This window comes from Hemiscyllium ocellatum, chromosome 2 (genome assembly GCF_020745735.1).
Source record: "Hemiscyllium ocellatum isolate sHemOce1 chromosome 2, sHemOce1.pat.X.cur, whole genome shotgun sequence".
Classification (NCBI taxonomy): domain Eukaryota; kingdom Metazoa; phylum Chordata; class Chondrichthyes; order Orectolobiformes; family Hemiscylliidae; genus Hemiscyllium; species Hemiscyllium ocellatum.
Genome location: NC_083402.1, coordinates 121,134,644 through 121,157,110, shown reverse-complemented (window position 1 = coordinate 121,157,110; position 22,467 = coordinate 121,134,644). Strand labels below are relative to the sequence as shown.

At 41.8% G+C, this 22,467-nt stretch overlaps 1 protein-coding gene across 3 annotated transcripts in view; it reads right to left on the bottom strand.

Annotated features, from left to right (window-relative positions):
- Window positions 1–22,467, bottom strand: part of cemip2 (cell migration inducing hyaluronidase 2) — a 91,398-nt gene that overhangs the window by 44,664 nt on the left and 24,267 nt on the right. For all 3 annotated transcript variants that reach the window (XM_060839556.1, XM_060839551.1, XM_060839561.1), the window contains exons 2-8: window positions 17,757–18,105; window positions 14,613–14,753; window positions 10,499–11,057; window positions 6,647–6,816; window positions 4,163–4,351; window positions 855–1,024; window positions 75–284 (exon numbers count right to left, since the gene is read on the bottom strand). In XM_060839556.1, the coding sequence (XP_060695539.1) occupies window positions 75–284; window positions 855–1,024; window positions 4,163–4,351; window positions 6,647–6,816; window positions 10,499–11,057; window positions 14,613–14,753; window positions 17,757–18,093 (1,776 nt within the window). In that variant the 5' untranslated portion in view covers window positions 18,094–18,105. The remainder of the gene's footprint in view (window positions 1–74; window positions 285–854; window positions 1,025–4,162; window positions 4,352–6,646; window positions 6,817–10,498; window positions 11,058–14,612; window positions 14,754–17,756; window positions 18,106–22,467) is intronic.

Below are 22,467 nucleotides of genomic sequence, written 5' to 3'. Positions count from 1 at the left end.
ACCCATTGAGCAGAATGGTCTGTACTTTCTTTGTAAAAGTGACATTCCAGACCAGCTGGCGAAGAAATACTTACCAACAAGCCACTGGTTGCGTGTACAGTGACACATCTGGAGAAACAGTGGTGAATTGCAAGGCTTTTCAGATATGTTGGTGAACTGTAGCCTCCACGTGTATCCACGTCTCCACAGAGATGAAAGTGCACAGGGTAGCTGCCCATAACCTGTTGACCCATGTGCATCAACTCCACATTAGAGAGATGAACAGATGTAAAATTTTTCAAAATCTTTAACAGAATGGAGGAAAAAATAAGGTTTAAAATTGGGTTCCTATGCAAAATGAAACTCAAAAAGAAAGATTGAGCCCTGCCATTGCCTCTGAGGATCATTTTTAGTTTAATTTTTTGGTCAGAAACCACTACCATTTTTTTAACCCTAGACCAGAATAGAATAAACTAATGGGGAGATGCCATAAGGATTACAGCAAACCCTTTCAAAGCTGAACCTTGTGTGGAAGAATTCACTATATTGATTGTTGAAATGAGAGAAGGCTGTATTATGAAGAAAAGTTAAAGAGAATATGCCTCTGTTCTTTGGAGTTCAGAAAAATCACAGATGATTGCACTTAAATGCAAGATTCTGAGAACGTTTGACAAGTTATAATCCAGCTGTGATCAACGGAACAGAAAAAAGTTATATTCCCATTCTTCATTAAGCTAACATTCCTCATCTCCCTAAATTCTAATGAAAACAAAAATTTGAAAATGAATAACGATGCTTCCTGTAGAATTGTAATTAAACTTTGTCAAATGTCCACAGTCAAACGTCAGGTATTTGTTACGAACAATCAAACTCACCTTCACATGTCCTCCAAATGTGTCATGCTTAAAGAACTGACACCAGTTGTCACCATAGCAGGAATTTTCCATCTCCCCCTCAATTATAATGTTCCTTGTCAAAATTCCCACCTCTGCTCTCATGTCTATCCCATCCATAATCTCTCCAACATGAAGAAACTGAGCCTTTTCTGGAAACAGTAAAGGAAACATTAAAGACACAAGTTAAGACACCAACTGTGTGCAGAGATTATAACTCAACAAAGTAGTCCCAGTTTAAAACAAAAGTTCAAAGCTCAGGGGCATAAAAATCAAGTAGCTGTATTCAATCAAATAGGAAGTGTCTTTATCTGGCCAAAAAAAACAAGAACATGGAACTCGTTGTAAATGAAACCATTGAGGTGAATACATTAGTTATAGATCAATCATGTTCAATCATATGCAGATGAATGGCATTCAGCGGAGTTTAATTTGAGCACATATTAAGATACACTTACTGAAAATGTGGTGTGGTTGAGTTGAGAGGTGTACACTTGTAATGTTTCACTCTGCAAAAAAATCTTAAGGCTGAATAAAGATTGGGTGTAACTCTATCCTTCACCAATAGGCTTTCTGGATAGAACAAATAGCATAGATGTCTTTAAATAAGCATGTGAGGGTGAAAGCAATCAGACTATGTATTAATAGAGTCAGATAGAAAAAAAAGTGAGGGAGGAGCCTCATGTGGATCATAAATACCAACATGGACATATTGGCATGAATAGATTGGTACCCTGCTGGGGGGAAAACAAACAACTAATTACGACCGCCTCATCACATTTTAATCTTTAGAAGCTCTACTTGGATTTACAATATCACGTCCCTCAGCATACACCCTATGATGAACATTGTCTCACAGTCACTTGATAGTCACTAGAAGGATGTTCTTTAGAGTTATAGAATCCCTATTTGCAGAAAGAGGCCATTTGGCCCAATGAATCTGCAATGGCCCTCCGAAGAGCATTCATCCAGCTACCCATTTTATCCCAATAACCCCGCGTTTGTCCTGGCTTGTCCACCTAGCCAGCACATTTCTGGACACTACGGGGCAATTTATCATGGCCAGCTCACTTAACCTACACATCGATGGACTGTGAAGGAAACGGGAACACCCAGAGGAAACCCATGCCAACACAGGGCGAATGTACAAAGCCCACACAGGCAGTCACCCAGGCCCCTGGCATTATGAGGCAACAGTGCTAACGACTGAGCCACTGTGCTATCCTTTATTTCTGTCCTGTCAGAATGAGGTGACCTACTAATTCTAGGTATATGAAAGGAATGTACCTTTTTCTTTGGGCAGCATAGTGGCTCAGTAGTTAGCACTGCTGCCTCACAGCACTAGGGATACAGGTTCAATCCCACCCTCAGGCAACCATCTGTGTGGAGTTTGCACATTCGCCTCATGTTTGCCCCGAGTGCTCCAGTTTCCTCGCACAGTCCAAAAATGTGCAGGCTAGGTGGATTAGCCCTGGCAAATGCAGGGTTGCAGGGAGAGGGTAGGGGTGGTGGGTCTGGGCAGGATGCTCTTCAGAAGTTGGTTGTGGTCTCGATGGGCTGAATGGCTTGCTTCCACACTGTAGGAATTTTATGATTCTATTCTATAATGGAAAGGCTTAAGGAAACATAGGCAAAAGAGCAAGACAGAAATACTAAAACATCATGAAAGATTGGGTAGTGTGCAAGATTATGACAGACTTAGAGAAGAGAGGAAAAGAAAGGTTGATCCCATTAGTTGGTGGTACCAGGACAAGGGGACACATGTTTCCCCAAGAGATGCCTGGGAATTTTTACAAGCCAGCAGCAATAATGAACTCACTACCTATGAGGGTGAAAGTAGTGGAAACTATCAATTATTTCAAAAGGGAATTGGATAGGCACATGCAGGGCTACAAGAATAAAGTGGGGATATGGGATTGACTGGAGAGCCAACACTGTCTCAATGAGCTGAATAGCCTCCTGCGCTATAATAGCTCGAAGACTCAAAGGGTCTTGACAGGTGCAGAATGGTGAGCTCTGGATAATAAAAGACCCTGGTCATATTTTTCAAAAACAAAGGGAAAGATATTGACGGCCATTTTAACATGAGGCTTTCTTTCAAACCTTTACAGCATTTTTATAATAACAGTTAAAAAGTTACAACTTCTTTTAAAATACTTCACAATGTAGAAATAATATTAAAGAAATTTATTTTTAAAGAAAGCAGTGGTTCAATATTTATTATGGTTGACTGAAGAGATCGATTTTTTGCTAGCCTCTCAATGTGGGTTGTTCAGAATCCCCCTGTCTGTGGTGATGCACAAACATTTAAATTCACCACCAGCATGTGCTTGGGCCAAACCAAACTGGTTACTCCCCCACCCACCTGTCTGGTATCATCCCTGCTTGTCCCCCTATCGGGACACTGACCACAGCCTATTTCAGTTTATCAGAAGAACATTTCCTCCTGTTTCCATAACTATCCCAATCCTTGCATCCAAATGCATCTTGCTTCATTGTAGTTGATCAAAGAACGTTATGTGCAATTACACTGGCTCAAAATGCATCACAATTAAGTGACAACTTTTGTCACAAGTTGGTAAAACAGAAGTCAATTTTCTGATGTTCAGTGCCTTTCTATTGGTAGACGTTAAGGGGATGATGAAAAGAGCTGATAATTTACTTTCATTATTGATCTTGGTTAAAGAAGAACCAAACAAAACCATTATAAAGCATGCCTGTGGTCATTTGAACCTTAATAAAATGCAATTACCTGATACTAAGTCTCTTTAGATGACCTTCCACTCTCCTACGGTCACCACTGCATCACCCAAATCATCCAAGGTACCTAGAATTCCTGTGACTGTTGCTCTGAATTGAGCAAAGATCAGACACATCTACTCACTGAAATTTGAGCTATAGTTATCTACATTAAAATGAAGGTGACCAGAGGGGAAACATTCAGTATAACCTTTCAGCTTTCCACAGACAGAATGCTTCCACTCCATATAACTCGTCTGTATGCAGACAATATCTTCCCAAATATAATTCAAAATAAATAGAAGATCAAAGTGCCTGTTGCTCCCACTGAGATTTGGTGCATCCTGTAGAATTTTTTGGAACGTTTATTCTCCCCCGCCTCCAGTTGACTGTTTTCCCTCTTTCCCAAAGAGATAACATGGCTGTGCTGGGGGGAAATTGGAGGGAAGCATCTTGTCCCAATGGTCCATCGTGATATATGCAAGGGGCAGGCTAGATGGACAAATGAGTCTTTGACCTGCCCAGTGTGTTGATAACCCTCTTCAACCTACCTTTGACTTTGACCTGGTGCCTTGTGCACTCAGGACAAGGAAGCAGAGTGAACTCCTCAGCCTGGTACATGGAATAATCAGTACTGGCAATAACAATCCGGTCATCCTTCTCCCAGCCTTCTACCTCATCTAGCAGGTCCAGGATAAAGCCGCCAGACACCTCCACATGAAACTCTGACAGTGGAATCCCTGACCAGATGGAAGGAATCAGACAGAGAGAGACATATACACAAATAAAATTATAATCCAAACAAACAATCTTCTTTCCTCTAGCAGATAGGTTGGAAATTGTGAACTGGCTGTGTTAGAAAATGAAAGGTTCAAATAAACTGCTCTTACTCCACTGAATTGTAAATATAGGCAGTGTGTGTTAATTGTACAGCATAAAATGAACGGGAACAGAGCATGCATTTGGTATTGTACCTTATTAATGCTTCACATGGACTACTCCCATCCCCTCTTCATCTCAGCCATCACCATAATCCTAGTCCTTTCTCCCTTACTTTTACGTATTTTCCATTCAAATGCATCAATACAATTCACGTCAACTTTTCGTGGCTCTACAAAGTTCCACATTGTAACTCCATATTCGTTAATAAACTTTTATATTAAGGCCCCCTAATTGCAATCAGCACCATCAGAGCAGCACGGTGGGTCAGCGGTTAGCACTGTTGTTTAACAACGCCAGGGACCAGGGTTTGATTCCAGTCTTGGGCAACTGCCTGCGTGGAGTTTGGACATTCTTCCATTTTCCTCCCACAATCCAATGATGTGCAGTTCAGGTGAATTGGCCATGCTAAGCTGCCCATAGTCTTCAGGGATGTGTAGGTTGGGTGCATTAGTCAGGAGTCAATGTAGAGTAATAGGGTAGGGGAATGGGACTGGGTGAGATACTCGTTTGAGGGTCGGTGTGGATTTGTTGGGCCAAAATGGCCTGTTTCCACATTGTAGGGATTCTATGATGCTATGACCATCAACAACAAGATCATCATCTTGTGAAACCCTTTCACAAGCTTAGGTCAGTCACTCTCAGAGTGGGCAGTATTACCCGCTAAGTATAACCTCTCAGTCTCCTGTCCAAAAGCTTGAATGAACAATGGACTCCATCTGGCTCAATCTCAATTAGAATGATATTGGGCATGAGATGGAGCTTAAAGAAAAATAGTGGTATGGAGAGCAAGTGTCCCAAAGATTCTCACTCCCAACTGCTATTTGTAAGACTAAAGAGAGTTAGATTAGACTGCTAACATTTACTGCCTAGCTGGAACTGATCTATCACAAAGTGATGAGCTTTCTCCCTTTTGAATAAGTCTTGTGGAGACGAGCAGTCTGCTTGAAAAACACCAACTTCTTCTACCACCAGTATACCATAGCAGCTGTGTACAGCAGTGCCTTGTCAAAGCTCCTTTAAAGACACCTTCTAAACCCATAGACTCTGCTCTCTAGAAGGACAAAGATGCAGGTGCCATGAGAATGCCACCATTTCCAAGTTTCCCTTTAGGTCACAGACCATCTGAACTTAGGGCATACTGCTGTTTCTTCATTGCACTCGGTAAAAGTTGCAGAGCTCCCTCCCTGAAAGGACAGTCCGAGTCACCTGATTGGACTACAGCAGTTCTAGAAGGCCAGTGACAATATCTGCCCAGATTTTGGTCTAAGTGGCACCATTTATATCACATCCAATTGCCCAGGCAGTGTTAATGGATTCAGCGCCCTTATAGAACACCTGCAGTATCAAACAGCAGCTCAAAGGCTGTTCAAATGGTTAGACTGCAGATTCCTCAGTGAGCCACACAGAAAGCAAAACAGAACAAAATCAAAATCAAGGCATACAAAATCGAATGGAAATCTTTGTACAGGATAAAAATAAAGACTTGGGCATACAGATGTTAAATGCTAAATAAAGACAACAGAAAAACCTTCTAAAAACATTCATTTAAAAGTACATTAATTAATTTCTGAGGGAATGAGACCCAACAATTGTAAATTATGTTCTCAGGATCAGGAGAGTTATTCACCAGTGTTACACTATTAAAAAGAATTCAATCAGTCCAAATTCCATAAGCTCTAACATTTTAATCTTTCAAACAAGAATATTGGGCATTAACCCAAGTTCATGTCGTGGAAGTGATCACAGCCAAACTTCAATTTACAAGCCACGTCCTACACAACCTGGAGGGCAACAACAAACAGATTCTCATGTTTAACAATGGTTGAGTGGTCCAGCTGAAGATGCTGCTAGTTTTATCCAGTAACAATAGAATATGCTAGATATTAATAGCAGTTATTAGAATCACAAAGCTCATGCTGATATTTCTTGGTGTGAAACAGTTAACATTTTAGATTCTTCATCAGAACCTGAAACATTCACTGTTTTTTCTTGCTACAGATGCTGCCTGACCTACTCAGTAATTCCAACATTTTATGTTTTAATTTCAGATTTCCACCATACTGCAGTAGTTTGCCTTTACAATTATATAGTACCTTTTTTCCATTGACTTGAGGCAGATACTGCAAATTTCACTCCATCCACAGTGACAAACTCCCTGCTGGCTCTTGCTTTCCCTCCTGTGTCATGGTTCTCATAGTCTCGGACAGACTCACTGCAAGATAAGTTACCACCGCCAACCACACTTACAAGAGCCCAAGCTTGTCTGTCCATTAAATCAGAAAAACAAACATTCAGCGGTTACAGCAGGATTGATAACCATTAGGTTCAGTTTGTCCATCTAGTTATTTGTTGCAAATGCTGTTATAACAATTTATTTTTAATCTCTGGAATGGAGTGCGCAGACGTTTGGACAATACTAGTGATCAAGTTGTTGTTGTACCTTTCATTTGACATCTCTTTTTTTTTTAAAACTGTGGTTCAATATAATTTGTTCAACACATGTGTGCTCTTGGGTTTTCTCAGCATTGGAAATCATCCTAAAGTGAGATTCTTCATCTGTCATTATCATAGATATGTGTTGAGGTGAGAGAGTATGAAACCAGCATCCTCCACCTTTTTAGGAAGAGAGCATTCCTAATCCTGACAACTTTCAAAGTGAAAACATTCACCTTTCCTCTTGATCACTTGACAATGCTTTCAAATCCTAGACTTTGGATTATTGGGGGAAGAGTTTTTTTCTCCATCTAAACCCCTCAGCACCTTGAGAGGCATTAGTTGGTCTCCTTTAATCCCTTTCCGCAACGATAAGAGCAAACCCAAATTTTCCAAACCCTCATTTGTACGAAGATCCTCTTGAGTGAATTTGCCCTCCATTAGCTTTGAACCTTTTCTCGTTTCTCCAAGTGTAACAGTTTTAATGCAATGGCATTGCAAATTTACTCCCTCTGCTTTGGATGTGGAAGGATGGCACAAGAAAAGATGAGCATGGCATACCACGACAGCAGATCTTCAGGCAAGAATGGCTAGATCTTAAGATCTTCAGCAGCAGCATTGATTTTCTATCTCTGTTTATGAGAGATTGCTGTGCCCAAATTGGCTGCTATGTATTTCGTTCTTATATTTCAAAAGCATTTTCCTTGCCTGTAAAGCACTTTGAGATATCCTGAGATGGTACAGAAACACAGGCTCATTTCTGACAGTTTCCTCAAGGTAAAATAACACCCTCTGTATGGTATGGTTGGAGTGCTTCCCTGTAGGTTAGCCCACGCAATATGTACAGTGGAACCTCGATTATCCGAATGACATGGGCAGGGTGTATTTTGTTTGGATAATCGAATGTTCGGATAATCGGAAGCTAGATAACAGAGTTTAGCCAAGCACTGGGATCTTGCGATCTTGTCCGGATAATCCAAAATTTGGATAATCGAAGTTCCTCTGTACCACAAACACAGAGAAATGTTGTGAAGTTCACTCACACTGACTACGTACACAGATATGACATCTCAGATGTTCAAGTATTGTTTGGCTTCTATTCTTGTTTTACTGTTACGTTACTTAACTGACTGACCGCAAGATAGTGTAAAGATAGAGACCATCCATATTGGAAAGTCCATATGTCAGAATAGCAGCTAGTGATTTAAAAAAAAATTTTCTTTTTGCTTTACCCAAATCTGTGCAACAACACAACAATTATCCTTCGCCTTTTGAGGCTGCCTTTTAAAAGACGGGTTTTTGAAATCTATTACTTCGAAGGTTGTTATTTAAAACACATGTGGTAGACTTAAATGATGATGGCACCAGAAAGGGATATTGATATGCAGCATGATCAGAGAACTGAATTGATATGAAGAGTATAGATTTTTTTTTGTGCAGTGGGAGCTAATATTTATCTGGACTCTGAGAGAGCTCCCTGCTGCTTTGAACTATAGCTCCTTTAACTTTCAACTCGCTTCCATCAGCAGTACAACCTCACAAAACCTCACCCATGAACAGCTGGCAATTCACAAACTGAACCCATTCCTGGAGGGTGAATGATATTTCCTCATGTGCGGTCAATCATTTTCTCAAATTTCCACAACTTTCATCAATAACGGAATTGTTCATGGAAAACGAGAATGGCACTATTTATATTGTGTTCTCATGACTTTTCTCCTGGGTTCACAGCAGACTCCTGAAGATTAATCACTGAGTTAATTACCTCAACATTAAAATCTCAATCAATCATCTGTTTAAGTGTTACGGTAATATTCTCATTTTAAAACAAACTTACACTATAATGTATCGAACAGCTTCACTTTAGGATAGACTCCCTGTGCTGAGAAAAATGAACAGGCCACCTGTTCAAACACACTTCTCCTTTTGAAAATGTATTCATCCACATCATAAAAGGACGGTGCAAAGTGGAAAGTACAACTTGTATTTACATAGTCCCTTCAAAATAATAAAAGGCACTTCACAACAGTGTTAAAAAGCAAAACTTGGCATTGAGACATACGAGGATGGAGACACTGATTCCATAAATAACTACAGGAGGTCAGAAACAGCGGAGGGTGAGGAACAGACAAGAGTCACAAGTAAATGGCAGGGTATGTGGTATTTATGGCTGGCCGTTATGTCAAAGAGCTAGCACAGGTACAACATGCTGCTCCTCTGATATTTGGATCACTCAAAAGTCATTCAGAAAACAATTGTTAAATGCCACAATAGGCTGGGCCATTGCAAGAAGAAGAAACAACAGCATCTTTTTGGACAGCATAGACACTTCAGTTGGCCTTTCTGCTCAGTGAACAACATGGGTAGATAATTTTTATATCCCAGCTCCAAACTAGTTGCCCTAATGTCTTCAAAGAGTTAGTGTTATGGATAGACAGCAGCAAGATCGCAGACTTAGTGTATAGAGATTGAATTGACCTTCAGCTAAGTAGCAATTAAGCTCTACAGGGGAGGGACAATTTAGCAAGGGTTTCCAATCTTAGTCCCTAACCAGTGGCCTTTACAGGAATGTGCAAGAGTAGACAAGACTGATGACAGCTTTTTTTTAAATGGTAAATTTGATGCTTGTGGCACTGACAAGGCCTGTACTTAGTGCCTTGTCCTGGAGAAGGAGGTAGTGGTGAGGTGTTTAGTATAGGTGCGGCACGGTGGCACAGTGGTTAGCATTGCTGCCTCACAGCGCCAGAGACCTGGGTTCAATTCCTGCCTCAGGCAACTGTCTGTGTAGAGTTTGCACATTCTCCCCGTGTCTGTGTGGGTTTCCTCTGGGTGCTCCAGTTTCCTCCTATAGTCCAAAAATGTGCAGGTTAGGTGAATTGACCATGCTAAATTGCCCGTAGTGTTAGGTGAAGGGGTAAATGTAAGGGAATGGGTCTGGGTGGGTTGCGCTTTGGCGGGTCGGTGTGGACTTGTTGGGCTGAAGGGCCCGTTTCCATAATGTAAGTAATCTAAAAAACATTGTCAGTCGACTGTCATAGCCTACCAAGAACAACTTGCATTTCTGTGGCACCTTCACTGCAGTAATAAAAGAACCAGATGGAATGCAGCACCAAACCACTCAAGGAAGCATTGGCAGAGATTGCCAAGAGCTCTGTCAAAGAGCAGGTTTTAAAGGAAGGTGTTAAAGGAAGACAGATTTGCAGAGGTTTAGGGAGGGAATTACAGAAGTTGGGGCCCGGGCATCTAAAGGTATGGCTGACAATACTGGAGCAAAGGAAACCAGAGAGTTCACTTTTGAAGTTACTTAAGCATGGAGGATGTGAACTTATTGTACAGAGAGCTGTAACTGGCCCCAATCCTCTCCCAAGAAGGATAATGAGTGGAAATTGGAAAATATACCTGTGCCTTATAACTGAAGTCCAAGAAAATGAAAGATAATCACAACTGCATTCCCTTCACAAGTTTATTTATTTATTAATAGACCTACAAGCAGAAATTCAGTTGCATCTTACCTGTAACTTAAATCTTGAACATGCCTACTTCCAAGCAATTTCTGAATAGTCTTCTTTGTTTCCAGAAGTAGATTTTTGGCAGCTGAGTCCCTCACAGCAATAGCAATTATTCGGCCAGAGTCTTGAGATTTCAGGAAGTTCTGCAGCCTCCTGCTTTCATTGGCAAAGTCGTGAGTGTCAAACTTGTCAGCCAGCAGCACCTGCCCCGTGTCCTGGTCAATCACTCGGACGTTCAGCCCACGGGTGGTCGGTTTCTCAAAGTACGAGCCAGCCTCCAGTCCAGAAGGGGGCAGACTCTTGGACAGCAGAGTCCATGATGTTTTCTGAGCACCGTGTAGCTCTAGAATGCCCCCAGCCTCCACCCCGATGAACTTCTTGCCAAACCCTGGCACGTCCTCACCTTCATCAGATCGGCCGCTAAGCGTGATCTTGGCCCGGGATTTATAGAGACATTTTTCTGCTCCAATGTGAAGCGCCCCTCCATCCTTTACCAGGATGTAATCACATTTTAGGGAAATATTTTGGGAACCATCTGCGCTGTCAGCGAAGACCAACACTCCTGTTGAACGACAGATTCATACAGAGTCATCAGGCGAGTGAAATACATTCAAAATGAAGAGGTGAGATATAATTGTACAGATAATAGACAGTAAAACAGAAGTAGTAAGTGAAAAGAATAGATCGATTCACACTTTTAGAAGGAACATCGGAAAAGAAGAAGCATCGTTCAGCCCCTCATGGCTGGTCTGCCACTTGGTTACCAAATGGCTGACTTCTATTTTAATTCCATTGTTCCGAAAACCCTGTCTCCACTTGTGAAGATGCGCTTCCTGGAATCAATCCTGAACCACCTAGTTCCAAGGTCCAAGATTCCCCCCATGCCCCCTTGTTCCAGCAATCATTCCTCTTTATCTATCCATTCAAATTCTTTATGACTCTAGATACCCCAGATGGATCATTCCTTCTACTATTCTGAAGGGAATACAGGCCTAGTCTAGATACTTCGTTTAAATAACAGAAACGTGCAGTAGTGTGAACTATAGATCACATGTTTCAATGTCAAATTACATTTGTTTTATGCAATACTCATTTCTTTGGTTCATTTGAGCAACGTACTTATCAATGAATATTCCCAAAAGGATGTAACATTATAACTGGTAACCCGAAGCAAGCACTTATTCCCATTCATTCAACTGAGGACTGCAAGAGAATGTGTCAGGAGCAGCATCAGGCATAACTACAAATGAAATACAACCACACAGGACTGCTTGCTGTCAACCAGCAAATACAGCATTTAATGAACAAAGCGAAATGTCTTTAGAATCAACAGATCAGAGATGAAGAGAAACTTCTTCACCCAGAGAGTGGTGGCTGTGTGGAATGCTCTGCCCCAGAGGGCAGTGGAGGCCCAGTCTCTAGATTCATTTAAGAAAGAGTTAGATAGAGCTCTCAAAGATAGTGGAATCAAGGGCTATGGAGATAAGGCAGGAAGCGGATACTGATTAGGAATGATCAGCCATGATCATATTGAATGGCGGTGCAGGCATTAGGGGCTGAATGGCCTACTCCTGCACCTATTGTCTATTGTCTATCAAATTTATGCTTTGCAGTCCTGCCAGATCAGTCATAAACAGTGGTTGACAACTAAATGACTAACATGCGGAGAAGACAAGTGCCCTCATCATTAATGAGGAAAAGTCCCAGTATAGCAGTGCAAAAGACAGTGCGTCCATTTTTAGGATGCAGTGCCGAGTGGTTGATTAATCGTGGCTTCCTCTTGAAGTCCCTGCATCTCAGATATCAGTCTTCACCCAATTTAGTTCATTGCACCCCAGAAGGCTAAAGGCACTGCATTCTGCAAAGGCCATGTACCCTGACAATATTCCAGCAAACTTGTGCTCCAGAATTGGCCAGGTCCCTAGCCAAATTGTACATTTATAACAATTACATCTGGGACATTGCTCAGGTATATCCAATCAACAAAAAGCTGAACAAGTTCAACTTGGCCAATTACAGCCCCATCAATCTGATCTTGATCACCAGAAAAATGGTCAATAGTGCTAAGAAGCTGCATTATTCATTAAAAACTTCTGAGTGGTGTTACTGAGTTTAGGTTCTACCAAGGCCACTTGAATCCTGATCTCAATACAACCTTCGTCCAAACATGGACAAAAGAGCTGAAGTCCAGAATGGAGGCAAGAGTGACTGTCTTTGACATCAAAGTTGCATTTTGACAGAATATCAAGCACTAACTAAGCTGGGTTAGTGGAAGTCAGGAAGAAAACTCTCCACTGGTTGGAGTCATACCTAGCACAAAGGAAAAAAGTTGTGGTTATTGGAGGTGAATCATCTCAGTTCCATGACACCACTGCAGGAATTCCTCAGAGTAGGACCTTAGGCTGAACCATCTTCAATCAATCCCTCCTTTACTTCTATCAGAAAGTCAGAAGTGAGGGTGTTGGTTGATGATAGCACAATGTTCAGCACCATTCACGACTGCTTAGATAATGAAGCAGCCCATGTCTATGTGCAGCAAGACTTGGTGAATTTTGATTAATGTTAAGTTACAGTTGTACAAGTGGCAGACAATGTAGTCTCAATCAAGAGAGAATCTAACCAGTGTCCCTCGGCATTCAATGGCATTACCATTGCTGAGTCCCCCATTGTTAACAGCTGGTGCATGACCATAGACCAGAAACTGAACTGGATAAACCACATAAATACCATGGCATCAAAAGTAGGTCAGAGGCTGAAATTTATGTGATAAATAACTCATCTCCTGACTCCCCAAAGCCTGTCCACCACATACAAAGCACAAATCAGGACTGTGATGGAATAGTCTCCAGTTTCCTGGAGGTGTGCAGCTCCAACAACACTCAAGAAACTTGGCACCAACCTTGATAATGCACCCTGCCTAATTAACATTCCATCCACCATCTTAAAACATTCACCCCTTCATCACCAATGCACAAATGTGCAGATGCTGTCCATACCATCTACAAGATACAGTGTACCAACTCATCAACTCCTTCAACAGCACCTTCCAATCCCAGAATCTCTGCCACTCAGAAGGCAAGGGAACACTACCACCTGCAAATTCCCCTTCAAGCTACACTCCAGCCTGAGTCAGAAGTATATCACCATTCCTTCAGTGTCACTGGGTCAATAAACTGGGGCTAAGGATGCACCTTTGGCACATGAACTATAGTGGTTTAAGAAATGGAGCAACCTGTGCTCAGTCACAATGTGTTTCAGTGTGGATGTGAAAGGCAAAACTACAACTGATTCCAAAGGTATTAACTGAGTTTCCAGCATCACATCTGGAGCAGAAGTCACAACTGAAGGAGGACACAGAATACTGGATAAAGTGCAAAAACAATATATTAGCTGACCTCTGCATCATTTGATTAATTATAGAACTGGCTGGAGTACTTTTCTCTGGGGATAACCAAAAGCTCAAGAGATAGAGGTTTTTAAATTTATGCATGTGTGAGAGATGCCAGAGGCACAGGGCAGTCCTAACAGGATTAGAAGATATACCATTTATAAAGTAGCCCCTAATAAATGCATTAAGAGAACAGTCATTACTCAGAATGTGGAACTCTCTTGCCTTGGAGCAAGTATATATTGAGATAAATAGCACAGATGCAACGAAAGGGAAGCTAGAAACAAAACATGAGGGAGAAAGGAAGCAATGGTTGTGTTGATTGAGCAAGATAAAGAGGAGTGAAAGATGGCTCATATAGAACATAAACACACATATATACCTATATACAGTGTTAAAGGCACTCGTTCTGGTTTGTGAACTCTTATGCAGCATAACTTGTGATGTAACTCCCATGAGCATGGAGCAGTTGGGCCAAACTGGCCTATTTCAAAGCTGTAAAATCTTTTTTTTTGCCTTCAAGAGATATAGGTAGATTATTTGGAGATGGTGTGGTGAAAGGCTACACTCTTAATGGTACAACAGTTAAAAACAACAGCATTATACAATAGCTCCAACAAAAAGTTACTCAGCCAAATGAAAACCTCTGGATAAGAAAAATGAACATGATAAATAAAAAGAGCACAATTTTCTCTTCCAGGGACTCTGTAGTGGAAATGGTCATCTTACCTCCATGCTGAATGATGATGGAATGAACAGTTGCTGATGAAACTAGTCTGAGATTATCTCCTTTCTCGATGATGACTCTTTTCTGTTTGTTGTGCCCTGGATTCCAATCTCTAAATCCAAACTTCTGATCAGGGCAGTTCTCTGAAATATCACAAAGTAATTAACGGCCTCAGTCTCTGACTACTAAAACCAAAACCCTGTTTTTAATGCAAAGGGAGTATAAATCCTGGAATCAACGTTTGGAATGTGAAACATTTTGTTTACTTCCAAAAAAGAGGAGGATTTTGGACCAGAGTAAATAAGGCTGCATTAGTACCACTAACACAGGTTAAAGGGAATTGATCAAACAAATCAGAAAAAGAGGTGAGAAGTGCTTGTTTTACAAAACGTCAACGAGTTCTTGTGATTTAAAATGCACTGCCTAAAAGGGCAGTGGGAATAGATTCAACAGCAACTTTCAAAAGTAACCAGATAAATAAAGGGAAAAACATTAATAGAATAATGTAGCAAGAGCAGATCAAATTGCTCTTTCAGAGAGCCAGCACAAGACAATGACCCAAATGATTCCTCCTGTGCCTCAAAATTAATCTGACCAACACTTTGATAAAATCCAATGGGAAATTTTAAATACCCTAATCCCCAAGACATGTTCCAAACTTAAAAGTTTGAAGCCAGTAAACACCATATGTGTTTATTAGGCAAACCAAATTGGTAAGCTAAAATTACTAAAGCATATGGAATTAAGATGCTACATTTGCAGTAAGACAGTGTTTATTTATCACAGCAGACAATTCAGGTTTTATTCACTACAATTAGGATTACTACTTATGTTAAGGATAAACACCATCAAAGGCTGGTTAGGTTGAACAGCCAGTTTCTGTGCTGTAATTTCGAAGCAGATTCTCACCAAAAAAAAAGTTTTCTGACTGAAAACATTTTGTACTTTTCTTAAACTGGAAAAAGGTACAGCTGGCTTCAGAGAGAACCATGGGCACGATTGCAGGAAAAACTATGACATAGCACAACCACATTGAATTGCAGTTTTTGCTTCACGAAAACAGAATACAGTGAATTGCTCAAGAACGACACAGAATGAATTCATAATGAAGGTCGGAAATTGGTTGCACAACAGTTCATAGAAAATGGGGAGAAGCACTGTGGTTGTAGGAGGGTGGAATTTTTAAAACAGAAATTCATGACATTTTTTTCAATCATAGAAATCCAGCAATGCAGATAAAGGCCATTTGGCCCATCAAGACTGCACCGACCCTCCGAAGAGTATTTCCCCCAACCATCCCTGTAAGCCTGCCTTTACCACAGCTAATCCACCTAATCTGCACATTTTTGGACTGTGGAAGGAAACTGGAGCACCTGCAGACCCAAAGAGAATGTGCAAACTCCACACAGACAGTCGCCAGAGGCTGGAATTGAACATAGGTCCCTGGCGCTGTGAGGAAGTGGTGCTAAACACGGTGCCACCATGCTGCCCTTTTCAAGTTCCTTACAATAGAAGGGCTGGCAAACCATTAATGCTGCATTACTCACCAATAAGTCTTCATATTTTTATAGTATCTAACACTATGTAAACATACAGAGATATCAGTGTAGGGAAGGGACATCTGAAAAGGTGAAGAGAGAGACAGATTAGGACAAAGATTTCCAAAGTTTCGGGCCCAGGCAGGGAAATCAGGGATGTGAGAGAGTCTGGAATTGGAGCAGCAAGGAGAACTGCTTGGCCAGAGCAGTGAGGCCACAGAACTTGGAAAGGAAGTTTGAGAACATTTTCTTTAAAACAAAATCACAGCACTGACAGACAGGAGTGGCCAGTGTCTGTCCATGAGCAAAGGAGGTGATGAGCAGATAGGGGCTTAAGCAAGACAGGAAATAGGGAGTTTTACATCGTGTGAGGAAGGTCAGTCAGAACAGCATTGATTAGATTAGATTAGATTACTTCCGGTGTGGAAACAGACCCTTTGGCCCAACAAGTCCACACCGACCCACCGAAGCGCAACCCACCCAGACCCATTCCCCTACATTTACCCCTTCACCTACGGGCAATTTAGCATAGCCAATTCACCTAACCCGCACATCTTCGGACTGTGGGAGGAAACCAGAGCACCCGGAGGAAACCCACGCAGACGCGGGGAGAATGTGCAAACTCCACACAGAGTCGCCTGAGGCGGGAATTGAACCCGGGTCTCTGGTGCTGTGAGGCAGCAGTGCTAACCACTGTGCCACCGTGCTGCCCACATTGGAATCATCAAGTCTATAGGTAGACAATATGTGGAGGAGGCCTTTCGCAGCAAATAAGGGAGAAATAGTAACAAGCAATGTCAATGAGATGGAAATATGCAATCTTGGTAATAACATGCATAAGGTGTGAGGAGTTCATTGTGGAGACATGTAGGACACAAAATTATGTACAAATTTCTTCAGCCAGAGGAGATGTTCAAAATTATGAAGGGTCTAGATGAATTAGATAAAGAAAAGCTCTTCCCACTGATAGAAGGGTCAAGAACCAGAAAAGATACTAATTTAAAGTGATCAGCCAAAAGGTCCAAAAATGACATAAGGAATATGAGGTTTATGCAATGAGTAGTTTGGATATTGAATGCATGAGAAGTTGGCAGAGGCAGATTCAATTGATGCTTTCAAAAAAGGGATTAGATAAGCACCTGAACAAAAAGAAGATTGCAACACTTTGGAGAAAAGCACAGTGGCTCAGTGGTTAGAACCGCTGTCTCACAGCGCCGGGGAGCCAGGTTCGGGCGACCATCTGCATGTTCTCCTAGTGTCTGTGTGGGTTTCCCCCCACAGCCCAACGATGTGCAGATTAGGCAGAGTGGCCATGCTAAATTAGTGTCTAGGAATATGCAGGCTAGGTGGATTAGCCATTGGTTAAGGGGATTGGAGTGGGTGGGGGGGTGGAATTGCATTTTGGAGGTCGGTGAACTCGAAGGGCTGAATGGCCTGCTTCCACACTGTAGGAATTCTATGATTTTATGAAAAGACAGGTGCGTGAGACTGGAGTTCCTCTTACAGAGGACTGCAAATGACAGAACAGGCTGAATAGCCTCCTCCTGTGCTATAATCATTCGTGATTTGATATGCATTTAAAAATTGTAGGTTTGATTCAACACTTACCATCTCGTTTGAATTTGGAACCTGTTCCCAAGACAACCGCGAGAACAATAAGCAATATACCCATAAAAATACCAAAGCATATGTAGCTACTCTTCACTTTCTTTCTCCTGGACTCCTCAGACCTGTGCCACTGATCATTCCCTCTGCGTGTAAAGATGGCTTGATTATCCATTTTGGAAGAGGACCATTGCACAGAGAGATCGGCCACCCTTGGAGCAGGGGGCGGTCGGACAGGCATCACTCTGCCGGGGACATAGCCTGGGGATTGGCAACGCCTCCCATTTGAAGCTGGATTGTATGGGATCGAGCTGGCAGGTCTCTTCTTATCCTCTTGCATGTCGCCAGTCAGCTGCGGGGAATAAAAGAAGCACTTGGAAAAGGATGGTTGAAAACTACAAGTGCCCGCAAAATCCCATCTCTGCCACTGCCTGTTAACAGAGTTGTTAATCCCGCAGAATAGCTTCAGGCTGCAATCTTAAGAGAGCTTCCATACTTTATTCTACTCCACTCCTTTCATCTTGTGCTCAAAGCATTTGGCTAACGTGCAGGGTGGCTTAGATGTAAACCCCTCGCAGCCTGTGGGCTCGAAGAACAATACGGTCTTTGTACGGCTCCTCCGACAATGAGTCAGTGCTGTAATGTATACAAAAGGAGAGAAAGATGTTCCATTGAAAGGAAATGCGACCAAGAGTCAAACTGTTAAGAGGGTGCACTTAGAAGCAAAGAGACATTGGTTGCATTCCAGCTATTCACGAGCACTCGATGATTCACTGAGACATGGGCAGACACTGTAACACAGCCCTCAGTGTATGACCCTGGGAATTGCCAAGACTGACTGAAGGGTACTTAGTCAGTCCATAAAAAGTTGTTCAACAGAGGGTACAATTGTAGAGTCCTGCTAAAACAAACAAACAAACAAATATCGCCAAACATTGTGTTGTTGAGTACAAGGAAAAATTTGCATTTGAGTTGCGCTATTCACAACTACTGGGCACTTCAAAGATCTTTTTGCTGCTGATATAAAGAAATATTGCAACCAATTTTACACAGCACAATCCCACAGCAATAATTCAAACCTCAGTTTTAGGCTTTGTTGGAGGGGTAAATATTGTCCAAAACAAATAGGAGTATCCTCCATTCTTCAAATATACCACCGAACATGGGGGTAGAAGGGGCCTTAGTTTAAAGCCTTAACAACTCTAGGAGTGCACCATTCCCTCAATATGGTGCTGAAGTGTTCATTGAGACTGTGTTCAGGTCTCTGAAGTAGAGCCTCACCTTATTGCTTTCTGAACCAGAGTGGAGTATGATTTTGTTGGTTTTCTTCATTATTTAGGATAACACCAAATTTCAAGATAACACCTTTAATGTAATAAAACAGCCTAAGTGGTTCCACAAGAGCATTAACAGTCAAAATATGACACCAAGCCACTTCAGTGGATATTAGGTTAGGTTGTCAAAAATTTGGTCTAAGAGATAGGTTTTATGGATCATCTCAAAAGGACCTCAAAAGGAAAGACAGCGGTCAAGACAGTGAGGTTTGGAGGTGGAATTGTAGAGTGGGGCCTACATATCTGAGGGCTCAGCCACCAATGGTGAACAGATTAAAATTTCAGATGTGCAAGAGGTCAGAACTGAGGAAGTGTGGAAGTCTTGGAGGTTGTAGGGCTTGAGAGGGCAGAGATAGAGAGGGGTGAGGCTAAGGAGGGATCTGAACATAAGGATGAGAAATTTGTAATTGAGATGTTGCCAAAGAAGAAGCCAACATAGCTTGGTTAACAAAGGGTCATAGGCAAGTGGACATGAACTTAGAAACAGGATATTATACAGATATTCATGCACCTACCCTATGCATCAAGGCCAATGCTGTGAGTGTAGTTAACATAGCAGTCATTTCCCAGTGGCAAAACACCCTCGGCTAAGTCAGCACATTATCAAACGTGCCCCTTCTGACATCCACATTGCTACACATTATTGTGGTCTTGTATGGTGCTCACCAGCTGCAGGATGATTCAGTGCCAGGAAACCTAGGATCTGCACACAGCAGTATGTCACTACCTTGGTTTCCTGTGTCAAAACCACACCCAATCTGCAATATAGCATACCAACTAATTATCTGATTCTACATCATCTCAATTCTACTGGCATTCAATTCTTCATATGTATGCGAGTGTGGAAGTGCGAGGTGAGGAAAGGATACAGGAGAAGATAAATAGGAAATAAACTGATCACTTCTATCATCTCAAAGCTTTCATATTAAAGGAGAACAGAGAGAGTGGATAAATAGAGAGAAACTGTTTCGCCTGACAGTTTCGGGGAACACAATCTGAAGTAAGAGGCCAGACTGTTTTAGGAATGAACTTACCAGAAGTCCTCTACATCCAAACTTCTACCACGCCTTTGTAACTCTCCTCCACAAATGGCAATTATGGCCAGGTCAATTTTATATCCGAGATTGATAGATCTTTGTTAACCAAAGTTATTACAGGAATCATGTTGCAATGGTGGGTGGGTGTGGTTAGGTTGCAATCACCCATTTCATTTAAAGGTAGAACAAGTTCAAGAGACTGAATGGCCTCATCCTGTTCTTATAATCTAATCCTTCCACTCCCCATGTCCTGTTTCTATTAAACCACTTGCACATTGTTTATCATTTTCTGGTCTGGTAATGGAGTGAAAATGAAAAGATCAACTTAATTCCTCCATTGCACATGATTCAGTCAGCAGCACTCGGGCCTCTGAATTACAAGGTTCTGGATTCAAATTCCACTCCGGGGCTGGTACACAAAAATCAAAGCTGGCATTCCAGTGCAGTGTTCCCAATGAGATGTCAAACTGAGGTCCTACCTGACTGGCTCAGGTGAATGTAAAAGGACCCAAAGCACCATTCTGACACCAGGAGAGTTCTCCCCACAGGCCAGTGTCAATATTTACCCTCAAAACAATATCAAAATATTAGATTATCTGGTCATTAGCACATGAACGTTATGGGAGTTAGAGACAATTTGAAATAAATGGCCCTATATCCTAAGTCATTCTATTATAGTTATTGAGCCAATACATTTGTTTGTTTCCTTTTGGACAAACAGAAATTCTACCCAACAGCAAAGATTCTTTCACCCTTTACACCATCTTAAATTAAATGTTGAATATTTAAAACAGTTTCCAGTTTTATCACCTGATGAAGGAGCGTCACTCCGAAAGCTAGTGTGCTTCCAATTAAACCTGTTGAACTATAACCTGGTGTTGTGTGGTTTTTAACTCCAGTTTTAAAGTTTACCTGATTGTATAATTCAGAATGTATTTGGCTCATGAACCACTATCGCTTATGTTTTTAAAAGCTGTATATCTATTTATATATCTATAGCTATAGCTCAGTGGTCAGTATTGCTGCCTCACAGTACCAGGGATCTGGGTTCGATTCCACCCTTGGCCTCTGTGGAGTTTACATATTCTCCCTGCGTCTGTGCGGGTTTCCTCTCACAGCCCAAAGATGTGCAGGTTAGGTGGATTGGCCATGAGAAATTGCCCCCTAGTGTCCAGGGATGTGCAGGTTGTGTGGACTGGCCATGGGAAATGCAGGGTTATGGGGTGGGTCTGGGTGGGATGCTCTTCGGAAGGTTGGTGTGAACACAGTGGGTTGAATGGCCTGCGTCCACATTGTAGGGATTCTATGATTTACTGTATTCAACTATTTTTTTAAAATTATTAACACATGGACTGTGGTTGACCTTGAGTGGGCTAATGTTTATTGCTCTCTTAATTGCCCTCATAAAACACTGAACTACCCAGCTTGCCAAGACACCTATAGTACAGTCTAGAAGACTATCAGAATCTGACCCAGTGTCAGCAAAGGAACAGGGATATTGTTGGTGATCCTGAACTATCTGTCCTACTCCACCATGGTCGACACAATGGTCAAGAAAGCACAAGAACTTCTCTACTTCCTCATGTGGCTAAGGAAATGTGGCATTGATTCCTACCAATTTGTCTAGATGCACCTTAGAAAGCATCCTATCTGGATGCAGCACAGAGTGATACGGCAACTGCTCTTCCCAAGACCGTAAGAAACAAGAGAGTCATGAGCACAGCCCAGACCATCACACACACCAACCTTTCACCCACTGACTTCACCTATACTTCTTGCTGCCTCAGGAAAGCAACCAACCCCTCCCACGCTGGTTATAATCTCTTCCACACTCTTCTGTCAGGCAAAAGATATAAAAACTTGAAAACGTGAACAGATTCAAGAACAGCTTTTTCCCCGCTGTTATCGACTTTTGAACAGTCCTCTCAAACGTTAACTCTGATCTCTGTCTGCACCTTCTCTGTGACTGCAACATTATATTCTACACTCTATTCTGCTACCCTAATGCACTTTATATAGCACGATTTGCCTGTATTGCACACAAAACAATACTTTTCACTGTATCTCAGTATACATGACAACAATAAATCAAACTCAAACTCAAGGTTGCAGGTGCTGGTGCTTCCATGTATGTGTTGCCCTTTTTCCTTCTAGATGATAGGGGCTGCAGGATTAGCAGCTGCTGTCGAAGGAGCCTTACCAGGTTGCTGCAGTTCACCTTGGAGATGGTAGACACTGCTGCCACTGTGCATCCATGGCAAAGGGAGTGAAATTGAAGGTGATGGATGGGGTGCAAGCCAAATAGGCTGCTTTGTCCTGAATGGTGTCAAACACCTTGAGTAT